This window comes from Lutzomyia longipalpis, chromosome 3, assembly GCF_024334085.1.
Source record: "Lutzomyia longipalpis isolate SR_M1_2022 chromosome 3, ASM2433408v1".
NCBI lineage: Eukaryota > Metazoa > Arthropoda > Insecta > Diptera > Psychodidae > Lutzomyia > Lutzomyia longipalpis.
Window position 1 is genome coordinate 26162960 of NC_074709.1, and position 15836 is coordinate 26178795.

At 33.2% G+C, this 15836-nt stretch overlaps 2 protein-coding genes across 2 annotated transcripts in view; one reads left to right on the forward strand and one right to left on the reverse strand.

Moving 5' to 3' along the window:
- LOC129793516 (autophagy-related protein 13 homolog) overlaps positions 1-14010 on the forward strand; it is a 42348-nt gene extending 28338 nt beyond the window's left edge. Inside the window, exons 3-5 of the mRNA XM_055833614.1 lie at positions 3571-3769; positions 8712-9114; positions 11130-14010. Of these exons, the coding sequence (XP_055689589.1) occupies positions 3571-3769; positions 8712-9114; positions 11130-11360 (833 nt within the window). The 3' untranslated portion in view covers positions 11361-14010. The remainder of the gene's footprint in view (positions 1-3570; positions 3770-8711; positions 9115-11129) is intronic.
- LOC129793512 (nitrilase and fragile histidine triad fusion protein NitFhit) lies at positions 13879-15835 on the reverse strand. Its single transcript, XM_055833609.1, is given in 5 exon segments — positions 13879-14388; positions 14580-15078; positions 15151-15194; positions 15197-15515; positions 15604-15835. Coding segments are annotated over 5 exon segments (1401 nt in total). The 5' UTR covers positions 15790-15835; the 3' UTR covers positions 13879-14035.
- Between the last annotated feature and the right edge of the window lies 1 nt (position 15836).

Genomic DNA, 15836 nt, shown 5'->3' on the forward strand with positions numbered 1-15836 from the left:
TCTATTGGGTGCAACACTACACACAACAGTGACACTAATTTACAAGAAAAACGAGAAAAACTAATGAAAACAGACAAAATACCGAACGTTGTGCCACATTCTTTTGATAAATTCTTGTGGAAAATGTTCTTAGTCCAGATTCGAACTGAAGGGTTTTCCTTCTGTGGTACGACGCCCTTCAAATTATTTTCCCACAAAATCTGCAAAAAGTGATGAATTTTATTCAAATTTAATTTTTTTTAAATTAATTTCGACAACCATAAATCAATTCATGAGCTTTTTTATTTAAAAAATAAATCAGTATTCGGTGAAAAATGGTACACCAAATTGGTTATGATTTGGTAAAGCAACATCCGGGAAATCCAATTGAATTTTCCAATTGAAATAAAAATAAATAATGTAATCCCACAGTGAATGAAATTCACCTCTGACCACTAAATAAAATTTCACCAAGAATTTCCTGATTTAATATCAAAATGGATTTATTTTCGTCTTATGTGGAGAGGAAATGAAGATGTTTCACTTGAGAGGCAGCTCAATTTTCTCAATGTGTCACTTCCTCAATTCTCACTGCACATCTTGCCCTTCCCCATGCCAAAAAGACGCGCTACGGTGTCTCAAAACCGCCAAGCATAGAGCGAAGGATGTTTTTGTGAACGTTTGAGAATTCCACGCAGACGAGTTCCTCAATTGAATTAAATTCATTTGAAAGTGAAATTGATCACGGAAAGTTACCAACAAAGGGATATTTAGCTGAATAGAAAAATTCAGATCTTCAAGAATATTCGGATTATTCTCAAAGAGAAATTGAAATATTTGGCAATCCAGTAAAGAGTACTAAATTCAAGCCTAAAAATTTCAAGACTAAAAAAGTACTAAATTCAAGCCTAATAAAGTAAAAAATTTCAAGCCTAAAAAGTAATTATTAAATCCTAAAACATGCTAATTTCTAGTACTAAATTTCAGGCCCATGAAAGTACTAAACTTCAAGCCTAAAATTAATAATTTAAAGCCTAAAAACTCTAATTTAAAGCCTAAAACATACTAAATTTTAAGACTAAAATAGTACTAAATTTCTGTCTTATAAAAGTACTAAATTTAAGGCCTATGAAAGTACTAAACTTCAAGCCTAAAAGAGACTAATTTAAAGCGTAATAAAGTACTAAATTTCAAGAATAAAATTATTAATTAAAAGCCTATAAAAGTATTAATTTTAAGCCGAATACACCCCTTGTTACCCACAGATAAGTCTCAATGTTCATCACTATTTAGTCATTCACGTGATCATTTTTTTTTGCTTCATATTTCGCGATGATTCTTATTAAAAGTTTTTAGCGTAAAAAAAAGAGAGAAAAAAAACTTTTGCTTATTTTCAAGGATATTTTATTCATGAGAGTTTCTCTCTTGAGGAACAATATGAAAAAACGTTAGAAAAAAATTGCACGAAGGTATTCAGCATGGAATGTTTTAGAGCTCTCAAATCACTCACTACCATTTCCGGTGTCTCCACATGCTATGGGTAGACGAAATTACCCGGCTAATTGGGAAAATATGCTGAAAGAAATTAATTATTTTAATTTCAAATTACACCGGAATGTCTTTTCGTCCACACATCGCGGCTAATGGGTTTTATAGCACAGCGGCGACCTTAGGAAGGGGACAGCATTACTATTGAACGCTCAAATTCCGCTTCTTGTTCGACGCGGCAAAATGTTCGATCTATTGTTACATTTTCTGTAACGATGGGGGAAAGGAATTTAATGCGGGGAATGCTGGTAGGTGAGTGAGAGAGGACAAGAATTATTTAATAATTTTATTTACCAAACGGATAAATATCAAAATAGCGCCAGCATTCGATATAAATAAATCACGAGTGTCTCAATGTGGTTGAAGGAGACATTCGAATTTAGAACACACTGTGGCAAATTTATGCGGGCACATTGAGAAATGTTTTCCCAAAGAGTGATAAGAAGTGATTTTATTAATTTATTTTTCTCTTTTTGACCCAATTCTGTCTCAATATTTTTTTTCTGTTAAATTATGAAAACGGATATTTTCAAAAAAAAAAAATTCCGGAAATTTTAGCTTTAAAGTCCAGGAGCTCAATTTTGAAAGAATATAAAGACTTTTTTTTATGCTTTTGCAAAAACATCTCTATCTGAGTCTCTTAAGTCTTTGAATTAAGCAAAAAAAGACGTAAGTTCATATTTAGAACATCCGGAAAATGACTAAATATATTTTCCGGAAATTTTGTTTTGCCAAAAATCCGGAAGCTTATTTTTGAAAAATGTGAATGATTTTAATTTCTGTTAATTTTACAATGACGTTCTATTCTTTAAACTTTTGAATCTTTCGGGTATCCTGAGAGTTATGTGAGCTAATTTTCAGGATATTCGGGAAAATAATTAATATCTTTCCGGAAGCTTAATTTATCATGAAGGTAACGTCTTCAGAAATATACAAAAACTATTATATTTCAATTTTTTTTAACTGTATGGTCCAAGACTTTGTAAAAAAGAACGTATTATAAGAATTACAGCATAAATAATTTTTTTTCTGGTTTAAAGTTAAGTCAATTATTTAAAGTAAGGTTCTTCAATTTCAAGATTTTTTATTAAGAAGCATCAGTATTTTTAAAACAGAATACCTTCGTTTTATTATAAGATTTTATTTTATTTAATTTTGTTACGGGTTCCATCCAATAAGATGAGTTCCCCTTATTATAAGATTCGTCGCTTTTTTATTCGATTAACTTTTTTTTTAATTAGGCTATATTTCTTTAAGTTAGGTTGTATTTTTTGGGTTACAAAAAGAAAACCTAAATTAAAGTCAAAACGGTCTTGAATTAATATATGATTCTTTTATGCTTTTCTGCAATGTCTTGATGATCTTAATTGAACTTTTTGGTCTTCCTATTCATTACTATTCACCCAATTTCATTCTTATTCACACCAATACACACCTATTCAACCCATTTCTTTCCTATTCACCCTATTTCAACAATATTAGAAAATTTTCTTTCAAAACATTCAAGTAAATTGTTCAAATTTAAATTCCCAGCACTGTGGCATCTCAAGTGTGGGGATTTAGCGGATTTAGCGCCACTACCGCAATTGCCATCTCACCTTCCTCTACCTACATATAGGTGTGCCAATTATTTCTGTAGTCAGTGTAATTGTGTAAGAAAATATTTGCTGTATCGACAAAAAAAGCTCTCCTCTCGCGCGTCCACCAAGCTCATATGTTGCTCACAGAGCTGTGTATTGGACTTAAGGCGGACAAATACAATGCAAACGGGCAAAGAAAATATGAGTTTGTATGTTATTGAAGATAAGATGTGAGTAAAAAAAAAGTCCACACATACATGCGATAAATATAAACATGAGTGTGGTTTATTACATACATGAGAGTGAAGAGAAAATGGGAGGAAAAAAAAAAAGAGTTGATTGCAAAGTCTCGCGAGAAAATAGTATTCAGTATGTTGCTTTTGATTGAGCACTCAACATCGCGTTGTAGGTCTTTCCGTTGAAGTAAAACTAAATTCTCTCCTCCGTGACTTTAACCACACAGGAGACGGGCACAAGCAACTTCGGGTCGGGCAATTGTGCACAACAGTTGGTATGCTGAGCATGGAAGTGGCCTACCGCACTAAGATGACCATCTCGCCGACGCAGACGGGCAGGGACAACACCATTATGCTGAAGAGTGATCATTTTCTCAAGGATATCAGTCCCAAGCACACAAGATACCATCACAGCAGCAGAAAAACGTAAGTTCTCGGCGCAATTTTCAAAAAATTGATTATTTATGGATTTATCAGTGATTGTGATGCTGCCTAAGCATAGAAAAAAAAATGTTTGATAGCGCCCGTGAAAAAAATGTGATTTGTGCGCGAGGGAAAGCTGATGGTGCGCGAAACCGGCTAGGGTGTTAATAATAGAATATTGAGCCGTCGTTTTGCCTGATAGCGATTTTCGTGGAGTGTTTTCGCACCGAGGCGATTAATTTTGTATCAATTTACAACATCATGCCGATAAAGAGGTTTCAAGTGGACTTTTCATGTGAAGGAGAGGGTTAAAGTTCTCCTCCACAGCCAGTTCAAAATGAATGATTTAGCGGCAATTTGCGCCCTATTGTGTGATGTTTAAAGGCGCACTAAATTTTCGCTTAATCTTGTCCCAAATTAAAGTGTAAATTGTGAAAGAAAGATTGTGAGACAATTGGTGGCAGCGGTGGGATACATAGGGGCAATCAATTAATTTAAGGGAGCTAAGTAGTTGTTTTTATTGAATAAAAACATAAAAATTGCAAAAATAGTTAGAAATAAAAGAATTTTGAAAAATCTTGCTGATCAAAGTGGTTCGCCGTGTGAAACAGCTATTATCGTACCTCTTAATGAAAATCTATTTAAGACGATACTTTTTGTTGTTTCTTCTCTCATTAAAAAATGAGAAGAAGAAGAAAAAACAAATTAAAGCTGTGAAAAACAATTTGTTTTGGGAAAATCAGGAAAGGAAAAAATATTTAAGTATAAAAAACATTTCAAAAAGCTCTTCAAAATATAAAAAATTATGAAAATTATTAATAAATAATTCTGAAATTGATTTTCCATAAAATTTTCCCGAAAAAGTTACAAAATTCTACAAGTTTTTTACATATTAATTCAAAAGTCTCACACTCATTTTATATTAAAAGAAAATAATTAATATTCTAACAAAATCTTTTTAGAATGAAAAATATTTTTTAAAAAATAATTTATTTTGTTGGGAAGCTCATAAAATACTTTCGTAGAATATTTTTGAGAACTTTCACGACATTTTAATGCATTTTTTAGAATATTTTTGATCATTTTTATTTAGTTTAGAAACTATTTCATCGTTAAAAGCTTTGCAAAATTCTAAAGCTTTTGGGAAAGTCCCCTAAAAAGTTCCACAAAAGTTTATAATGAATTTCGCACAGCTTTCAAGCAATTTATCTATTCAAAAATCTCGTCAGAAAATTCCCCAAAAAACCCATTATCTAATCCTTCGAAAAACTTATCAAAATATTTGCAAAGTCTGCATGAATTAGACTAAAGTAAAATCTTATCAAATTCCTCTCCAGACTTTTGTGATTTACACCCGTAAAATTCGCGCAGAAATGTTCTCAACAGTTCCTTTAAAAAAAAAAGCCTCAAAAGGCCATTAAAAAGGTGACGCAAATTCGCCGGTTTTGCTGCATATTTAACTGAGAGAGAAGATTTTGTAAATTTTCCCGGGTTATTTGCATTATAACTTTACGTCATAGGCGACATGCCTCTGACTGAGAGAATGAACCCCTCCGTCGTAAAAATATTTAGACGTTAGATGGGTGCAAATAAAAAGGCAATAGATGGGTTTGTGTGGGAGGTTCGTGTATGTAAATTCTGGATTTTTTTTCTCTCCTATCTAATCATCAAAAACATTGTTCATTATTATTTGGCCAATTCCACCACATCATGCTTTTAATTTCCCACCATTTGTGCGTCGTTTGAGTGAGAATTTTCTCTTTCACCCCACTGTGAGCACTTTTATGGGCCCCCAAAAAGCTCAACAGATGGCTGTGTGGCCATGCAAGGAGTGCGCAAAAAAAAGAGGCACCACCGCAAAAATTTTGCAAGCTCTCCCCGAAAGGTGTTGGATTATGCAATGTGGCGCCTATTTGTTTATTTATTTTTTTACGTGCCACACATCACACGTCGAGGGAAGGTGTGCAAAAACATGGTGGCAAATTGTAAGCAGATTAGGGCGGGAAGTAGAGTGAAGTGGAAAAAAAAGGTTACATAGCAAATTGCAGGGTGAGAGAGAGATGATAGAATCGGTATGAAAAATAGTTTGTAGTGTGCAAACGGTGTGGAATGTTGTGGCGCCTGTAAGGGGCCAGAATGGGGGGCGAAGGGGCACAAATGGAAAAATTATAGTACAGCGTTAATCGATTGCGAATTTTTTCTCTCCCACAAAATCCCCGTCAAAGTCACGTTAATTCTCTTCATTTTATTGCCAAAGCCCCAGCTATTGGGCTCATGAAGTTTTGACGCGCGCAAAGATCGCTGACTAAACGGAAAATAGTTGTATTGATGTGTCAGCCACTGATAGGTGGAATTTTATTGGGGAAAGATATTTTCTTTTTGTATATGAGAGAGTGGGGAATGTATGTATTACGAGAAACACGCGGTGGCAGAAGTATGAGGACAGGTGGGAAATTCAACGAAGAATTTCATTTAGTTTTTTAATTTTATTAATTTATTTTTGCTTAAGGAAGTTTAAGAAAAATTCTTAATTTTCTTCTGGAAATGTTATAAAGTTTTTTAAATGAGTTTATTCATTTTTGAGAATCAGAAAAGGATTTTAAAAATCTGAACAGACTTTTCATTGCAATGAGAGGGAAAAATCAGAAAGAATTTGAATGAAAAATGCTTATAAACTGCATTTTATTGTAAATTCTCTTTGTTCTTTTCCTATTTAATTTACAACATAGAGCATATGCAATGCATCATATGCTTCATTAGCAATTTACCTTATCTTATGGAAGGATATTTAATTGAAATAATTTTGTGATTTTAGGCAGCAATCGGATGATTTTTGCGTAACTATAAGAAAATCCGCAATTCTTCCCAATCTTGATAACGACATTGACTCTTTGCAAAAATGCTTATGCTTGATATGCAAATTGAATTGTAAATAAGTCTTATCTGTCTTATCAATTGTTTACGTCAAGAAAAAAATTAAATTATTCACATTTCTCACCGATAGTTATATAATATTTAAAAGAAGAACTTTTATTCAATCAATAAAACATTTGCAAATAATTGGAATTTCTTTCTAATCTATTTTATAGTTCTATTTGTATTAGAAGCATCTAAAAATAAACTGAAAAATATAAGTAAACATTTCAAAAACAATCACATCTACATGAGAATTATCTAAAATTTATTTTCAAAGTAGAGAAATATAATAATTTAAAAAAATAATAAGTTTACATCATGATCAAGAAAGCATTCCTGTCTGTCTTTAAAATTGATTTTAAAGAAAGAAAAATTAATTTATTAAATTAGAATACATTTCGTAAAACATTTAATAAAATACTAAAAGAGTTTTTTTTTATTGAAATTTCTTGAAAAAAATCATAAATCACTCCTCTATTGTAACTTGTTTGACCGTTTATGATGCACGTAGTATATGCATCAATGCTCTAAAGAAAATTTCACAGAATGGATAATTTTTTGAAGCATTAATGAAACATACGTGAAACTTCTTTTCACGTGTTTCATTATTTAGTTTAATAAATAAAAACTGTCCCTAATTTTCCTCAACAGTCTGTACCTATCTATGTATTAAATTGTTTATCGCTCACAATCACGTTTCTTTCTTCATTTCACATAATTTACTTTTCGAGTCACATATTAATTGAAAATTAATGCAAATCCTCACTTCTACGGCCAAACTCTTTTTCTATATTGAGAATTTAGCTCAATGTTGTTTCTTTTCTATTTAAAAAAAAATCTTCCAACTTACCAAAAATTTAACCTTTGGAATGCGGAGGCCTTGGTAGTTACGTAGAATGCGAAGGTGGGGTCGTTGAACGACCCCAAAAAGAAGGCCAATTTTCTCCCAAACTATACAACCTGGAGTTGTCGGGTTAGTGCCTATAGATTCCTTATATAGTCCTCTTGCACCCTGCACCACAAATTCGTCGCCCTAAAATACTTAGAAGGAGATATTAGGGAAAAACATTTTTCAATCATTTTTCACAATTTCTTTTTGAGAAATTTGCCAAGAAACTGCAATTTTTTTTTCACTCTTCCTCACATTCCCCTAACTTCCCGCAAAGTGATAAATGGCAATATTTCTCGAATATTCTTTATTGTTTTGTACATTTACATGCTTCTAATTATGTTTTATGTTGTTTATGCTCTAAAAAATTTTCCGCAGCATGACCGTTACACCAATTTTTGAATTCCCTTCTTCTACATTTTCCTTAATAACTTTTCTTGTGGTGGTCGGATTGAGCTGAAATTTTTACACAACCTCCTCAGATAACCAAAGAACTTATTTCCAAAAGATGGGAATGGTATCTTATATATTTATGGAGATATAACACGAAATATAGCGCTGGGGTCGTTCAACGACCCCGCTCCGCATTCCAAGGGTTAAAGAGAAAATTTTTTATATAACTCGCAGATTCCCAAATAAATATCATTTCTGCTTTGCTGCCTCTTTCGTTTCAAGGAAATTTTTTGCGCAGCCGAATCTCTTTGCTAAATTGAAGACAATCAGAGCAAGGAGAGAATTTTGTGTGGTTTATAATTATTTTATTTTTCGGCGATACATTCTCCAAAATTATATAACTTTTGTGGCTTTCTTGAGGCAATATTTTTTTCTTCTTCTCTCTCATGGGAATTTTTTTCATTCTCTGGGAGGTAATTTAGCAAAACCGTTCTGTGGAGGAAAAAAAATGAGAAAATAAAGAGAAAAGAAAGGAAAGAGCGCAGGAAGGAGAAATGCAAAATAATAATATTGATTAGAATTTATGGAGAAAATTGTAACATTTCCTTTCTTGAATTAATAAATTTAACCTCGATTAATCACCTCACGGAGCTAGTTGCAAGATTAGACCGTTGATCAATGATCAATACATTGATGGAATGCAAATGACTAACGCGGCGTGGGGGCTGATTCTTGTATACATTGCAGATGTGAGAAGAAAGTCGTTGATCTGGACAAACCAATGCGAATTGGGGCGTTTGTGGATCCAAGTCGAACGAAACAGTACACAGAGGATGACTACATCCTCCCGGAGACGCCACCATTTAGTTGGCTGTTGCGGAAAACAAAGGAAGATCCCGCAGATGGTGAGGAGAAACCCGCCGCTGGGGCTATGAGAGCAGCAGCAGCACCACCACAAAGTACTGAAGATGCCAGCGTGTGCAATAACAACAACAATGCCACGCGAAATCTCGAAGTTGCCGAGGAGAGTAAAGAGAAGGACATCAATGGATCATCACCCAGTTCACAGGACCTCACACGAAGGCCCTCATCGCGATGGTCCTCCTCAAGAGTTGTCCCTGCCGAAGATGAGAAGTTGCTCAAAGAACTGGTGAGTTCCAAATTTCCATTTTGAGATTAAAAATTTCATTTCATAATCGCTCCAATTCCAATTATACAAAGTTCAGCTAAAAAAAGACAAAGAAAATGCTTAACCTGCTCAAGAACGCGCCTTATCAGGCGCCATAAGTTCACGCGGAAGAATAATCTATATAACTCGCCTCAAGGAAAAAAATCCATCTAATCTATTCTTTCATATCACGCGGAATTTATCAAAAAAATAAGCGGAATTAATTGTTGTGGTGGCTGAAGGTTTGAAAAAAAAGGGCGAAAAACAACGTACAGAAATAACAAGAGAAATCATTTTGATTAGATCTTGGAGATATTTTTGTACATTTTCCACACGCTTGTGCGAAAAAATAGCACCAAAAAATATTTTTAACGGCTACAGCTGAATTTTATCTTCATGCCAATTAATTTAATGACGATATTCAATGAAATGGATCACATTTTGTAATAAAATTTGCAAAAAAAAGCTTTTGGAACGAGAAATAAAATAGAAGCAGTTAAGTTTTTCGTTCAAAAGTCCCAAAAACCGTTAAAAGATTAAGAAGAAAAACTTACTGATGAAAGAAAACAATTTAGTTTATGGATTTAAAGTTGGTTTATTGATCATTTTGCACAACATTCCTGCAAAGGAAAAAGTAAAGACGACAGAATGATTTCTATAAAAAATTAGGACAGAAATAAGCAAAAACAAGACTGAAAAGCAAGAAATCACAGCTAAAATAAATAAATTAGGCGCCATTTTTATTTAATGATGAAAAAGCTTACATAAGAACTTAAGAAGAACAGATGTATAGAGTAAGATAAGGAAAGCAAAATCAAAGAAGTAATTAACTTGTTTTATCTTGAGAATTTGAACCAGAAAACCAAAGCTTAGCTAAAGTTTATAAAGAACATAACCTCAAACTTAATAGTTTTAGGTTAGAATTATCACCAAAATTATTATTATTTGTTTTTACCTTCCTACAATTACTTAATTTTATTGCTTACGCCTTATTCTATAAGTTATTAAAAATTCATTCATGATATTTTACCTAAAAAAGTCTAATGAAAAAAATTAGGTTATGGTTCTAACGTAACAGCAAGTACGCAGCAAATTTTATTTATGCGACTCCATTTTTATTGCGTAAAGTAAAATTTAAAGAACTTTGCTTGGACCTGTTGCGTCTTTTTCCCTATTTTCCAACGTTTAATTGTAGTTTTTTAAGGTAAAATTGTTATGTAATTTAAAAGTAATTTCTTCAATAAAATAAAGTTTGAACGTTGAAATACAAAATATTTAACTAATTGATCTTCCCAAAAAAACAAACTGAGCAAAGTTTATTTTACAAATTATTATCATTTTTATGAAGCTTTAAAATAATAAAATCTTACAAAGTGTAATAATCATCTAAAGGTCAATAACCTGAGTTAAAGGAAAGTGATACAAACAAATTTAATAAACTATTAAAATTTTATTAAATATTTTGCACAAAAAATGAACGTAAAAGCAACGAAAACAGAATTAGGACGCCTCATGCTGTTCTAAAAAAAAAAGATTTTAGGATTGAATTCAATCGTATTGACGTCTTTTAACCTCTTTTCTTATGTTTTTGTACATGAAGCATATGCTTCATTATAATCAGAACAACAAAAGAATCATATGAAGATAGAATTTCTTTAGCAATTACATTAGTAGCAGTTCCTAACGGCACTTCAGATTTGAAATAAATCATCAATAGAGCATTGATGCATTTGCTTCAAGCTTACTAATTTAGGGGCGTGACTTCTGTGTTTTATACCGGATTAATACGATTTTTTATCAGCTGATTTTAATAGAACATTTCTTTTATATTTTTTTCGAAAATTTCTTCGTCTGAATTTTATTTTTTCTTCGTCTTAAAATTAATAGATTCCTTTCAAATTCATAAGAAAAATCACTTGAGCGTTTTCTTTGATCATTTCAAAAGATGAAATTCAAAGAAAATTCGCAAAATTAATTAATTAAAAAATTCTTTGCAGCATTTCCCATTTGCAACAACAAACACCCCCATCAGTGACCTCGCGAAATTCTACCGCGATTGCTTCAATGCGCCCCCATTGCAGGGCTTCTCAGACTCCCCGCTGGACGATGACATTGAAGTGGAGGACCTGACGAAGCAGTTGGAGCAATTCGAGACGTCACTGGGGGACTTTGACTCCCTCGTTACGTCACTCTGCTGTCAATCAGTGGATGACAATCTAAACAGCTAAGACGGCGGTGGTGGTGAGTGAGATGTGATAATTCCTTCGAGCCGGGTGAGACTTTTTGTTAATTTTCTAACAAAATGCCCCCAAAAATTTATTTTTCTTTTTTTTTTGTACAACTTCTTTATTTTATTCTATGTAATATTGAAAAGAAAAATCTACTCAAAGTATATAAGATAAATAAATAAAACAAACAAACTGCGTGCTTATCTAAAATTTAAATTAAAGGGTTAATCTTTTATTTTTGTTCCTTTTGCAAGGAAGTGAATGTCTCCAAAATATCCGACTTATTTGCATTAATTTTAAGAGGTTCTCCATGGGTGAGATGTTGCTTTAATCAATGGGATGGCCATTTTAGTCTCTAAGTTTATTATTTCATTGTAATTTATGTAATTTCCATTTCCTTCTTCTCCTTTTTCTTGTAACGTTTCTTCTTCTTCGTTTTTTGACTCGTTTCGGGGCTCCAAATTGATGTTAATTTCAAAAGAATACAAAAAAAATAGTTTTTAAGGGTGCAAAAGAAAGTCCTCAAAGGGCTTTCAAATGCCAAAGTTTCCATGCAAAAATAAACAAGAGTTTTCCACAGAAATTTTGTAAAAAAAAAAGTTTTTTTGCATTTTTTATCAAAAAGAAAAAAAAATGTTGCAAGATATTCGGAAGATTTTAGTCTTAAAACTTTTTTAGGGAGATCTTTTGAAGTTAAGAAAAAAAAGGGAAGAAAGTGTTCTTAAGTAGCGGAATGAAAGCTACTTTCCATTAAGAGAAAAAAACATGAATTTTAGGAAATTTCCACGGAAAAGAAAATTTTCTAATCTCTGAAAGAATAAATTTAATCAGCTTCTTATCCTTAAAAATAAAACAAACATTTTTACTCCAAATAATACCTAAAACATTTCTCCAGAAAAAAATTCTATACGATAATAAAACTAAATAGTTGATGGATAAAATATCTTCATAACATTTAAAGAAAACTAAAAACTAAAAAATTGAATCAAGAAATAAATTAATCAAGATAAAACTCTCTCCCATTTTCTATAATAACAACAACATCAAAAAATATAAAAGAAATAATAGAAATAGATTTATAAAAAATAAAAAAATGCCTCTTTTCATGAAAATAAAACTTCAACGTGGCAAGAAAATTAATCACAAGCCAGTGTTTTTTATACAGAAAAAGAAAACAAATTGTTATATACTCTAAATAATAAATTAATTAATAAATAAATAAAACCATAAATATTAACCAAAAAAAAACGGAAAGAAAAAAAGATGAGAAAAATTATAAAATTTGTTATGAATTTCTTATAAATAGCTAAAATTGTTTTGTTTGGCGGAAATTTTTATTAATAATAAAAAAATAAGTACAATGGATGTGGAGGTTTGGAGAAGAAGAATGCTTTGAGGGAATTTACGAGCTTTTGAAAACAAAAGTTTTTTGAAAAATAAATTAGAAGAGAAAAATAATTTAAGAAAAAAATATTTAAGTGCGGCTAACTTTATTAAGAAAGTTGAGAAAGAATTTTAAGGAAAGTTTTTACTTAAAATTACACTGATATAGATAAAACAGATCAGATTATTAAAAAAAAAAAAGGAATTTAAAAGAATAAATTTTTTTTTAAAAAAATTAGGAAATTTTTAAAGAGATGAAAATTTATTCGTTTCTCTATAGTTTTTCAAAGAATAAAAAGTTCCTTCAGTTCTAGAATATTTTTATTCTTTTATAGTAAGAGAATTGATTTGTTTTTCCTACTAAATTTTGACCTGAAGAAGTTCTTAGAAAAACCCGAAATGTCACTGAATTGTTCCCAAATTGAGAACTACTGAAAACTTTTTCATTTTTTCTATTTTCTAATTAATTTCTTTAACGAACAGAGTTTTTTTTTTAATTTTATTCAATCTTTTTTTAATCTTATAAACTTTAGCTTAGACACATACCTACTATAAAAATTACCTTCTCCCTCCTTTATGGGATTTTACAAACGAATTTTACTCTGACTAATTCAGATTGAAAAAAATCCCTAAAAAACACATAATTTGTTATATTTTTTCATCTTTATTATATTCAATATAAATTTGCTATTCTGTTTTATAGCAAGAAATGTGTCTTGGCTAAAAAAAGTTTTTTTTAGGAGCCTTAAAGCTTGTGAATTCTCATCAAACTCTATGCAAACTTACCCACCACATCCTTTTGTATTTAATGCCTGATTGTAGATCAAAGACGAAGTAAAAATTAAATTAAAAAAAAAACAAAGAGACTTGGAAAAAGAATTTTAAAAAGAAAATAAATAAATCCTTTATTTAATAAATTATAATTTTTGGTTTCTTTTAATTATTTTCTTTTCATTTTTTTTCTAAAGAACTGGCATTAAAAATTTGAGAGACAGTTAAGCAAAAGACTGCAAATTAGTTGTAGGATAAAATGCATTAAAAATGTAGCTCTTTATATCAGTGGGGAATGAGAAATTAAAGAAAAAAAAAGAAAATTGGCAGAAAGTGTTAAAGAAAAAAAATTAAGAAGAAAACATTTTTGTTTTATCACAAAAACCTTTTATTTGAGAGTTCATCTGTTTTTTTGGACTTTATCATTATTTTTTTGTTGTAATATAGCATTAAAAACAGTGGAATAAAGAGCCCAGTTGTGGCACTAACCAGAGTACCCATTGAGCTGTCTTTTCTTTCTCCTATTTCCTCCGCGATTTCAGCACTTCGCGATATTTTGCCGCCTCGGCGATCATTTCATCGAGAGGGCGTCGATTGGAGTCAACGGGGGTGCTGTCGTGACGTCTTAGCTCTGAGTAGATCTTATCCGTGTAGGAGAAGTCATTTTCCCTTCGCGGTAGGATGTGGCAGTGAACGTGTGGCACCGTCTGACCGGCTTCCTTCCCATCCTGAACAGTCACATTGGACGCCGCGACGCCGTGGAATTCCTCCAGGACGCTCTGAACGACAACTGCGGCATTGAAGAAGTCCCCAATTTCCTCCGTTGAGAGGTCTGAGAGACGCTTTGAGGGCTTCTTCGTCGCAATTAGGCAATCTGGAGGATTAAATTCCTTTTTTATTTATTTTTCTACTCAAAATTCTCAAAATTTCTTTGCAAATATAATCAAAATAATCAAAAAGCAAAGAAACTCTGCGAAGATTGTAAATCAGTCTGAAAGTGAATTGATTTATGGAGGCTTCTGGCTTGAGAAATTCACGAAAAAGACAATGAGGAGGAGTACTTACGTCCAGGAACGACGCAGCGGATGTTGGTGAAGGCATAACTGTGAGCTGATTCGTAGAAAATCGTCTCTTTGGGGATTGGGAAGCCCCCAAAGGTGAATCCTTCCTGATTTTCCGGATGAATTCGCAGCGGGAGTCGCGTGTAGATCTCCTGGCAAGAGCTACGATGCTCCTCGCAAGGCATATTCCTTCGCACAGAAGCCACCTTGTCCAGGTCAACGTCCACCACAGCCAGGTCCAGCTCCTTCTCCCCACAATCAGCCACAACCACACCCCAGGGATCCACAATCATTGCATGCCCGTAGCTGCGACGTTTGCGATTGTGATAGCCCATCTGAGCTGCAGCAATGACGTAGCATTGATTCTCAATCGCCCTGCTCCTCAGAAGGGTCTCCCAGTGCGCTAAGCCCGTTGTGTAGGCAAAGGCCGAAGGGTAGGTGAGGATTTGCGCGCCACGAGAACGGAGAATTCCACTCACTTCCGGAAAACGAACGTCGTAGCACTGCCGGAAGGAAGAATTCTTCTTATTTAAACTTCCCCCTGGAAAGGATCTTCCCGCCCTTTTTTTACTTACAATCTGCAGCCCTATTGAGCCTATTGGAGTCTCTATTGGCATCACAATCCCCGACCTTGAGCCACTACTTCGGATTCCCGGAAACGAAACTCCGGCGTATCAACGTTGAACATATGGAGCTTCCTGTAGGAAGCTGCAACGTTCCCTGTGCTGTCTATCAGGACGTGGCAGTTGAAGATCTTCGATGGGGGATCCGGAGCATCCGAGGGGATCTCATGAAGCCCCCCAAGGGACAACCACACCCCGTTCTTTGCTGCTAAATCCCTGTAAGCCTTCATGAGATTCCCTCCCAAATTCTCAGAAAGTTTCAACGTTTCCTGGCGATTTTCCCCAACAAAATCACAACATTCCGGTAGGAAGACAAACTGAAAAGATCCAGGAAACCTTTGAGAATCCTCCTGACCACTCATTGCACTCAATCACCACACAAAACTCCCGGAAAATGATACTCACATAAGCCCCTTTGGATTTAGCTTGTTCAATGAGACTCTGAACTTGCTGGAAATTCCCTTCTTTGTCATTTGTGGCACGCATCTGGCACACAGCCACTCTCTTCCCAGCTTCCTTGGCCATTGCTGTGAGATTTCGCGCAAAGATTCCTTTTATCTTGTACCTTATCGCGTGAGAAAACGATATCATCTCGCCAAAAAAAATGCGAGAAATTGAAAAGAAAAACAAACCACGCT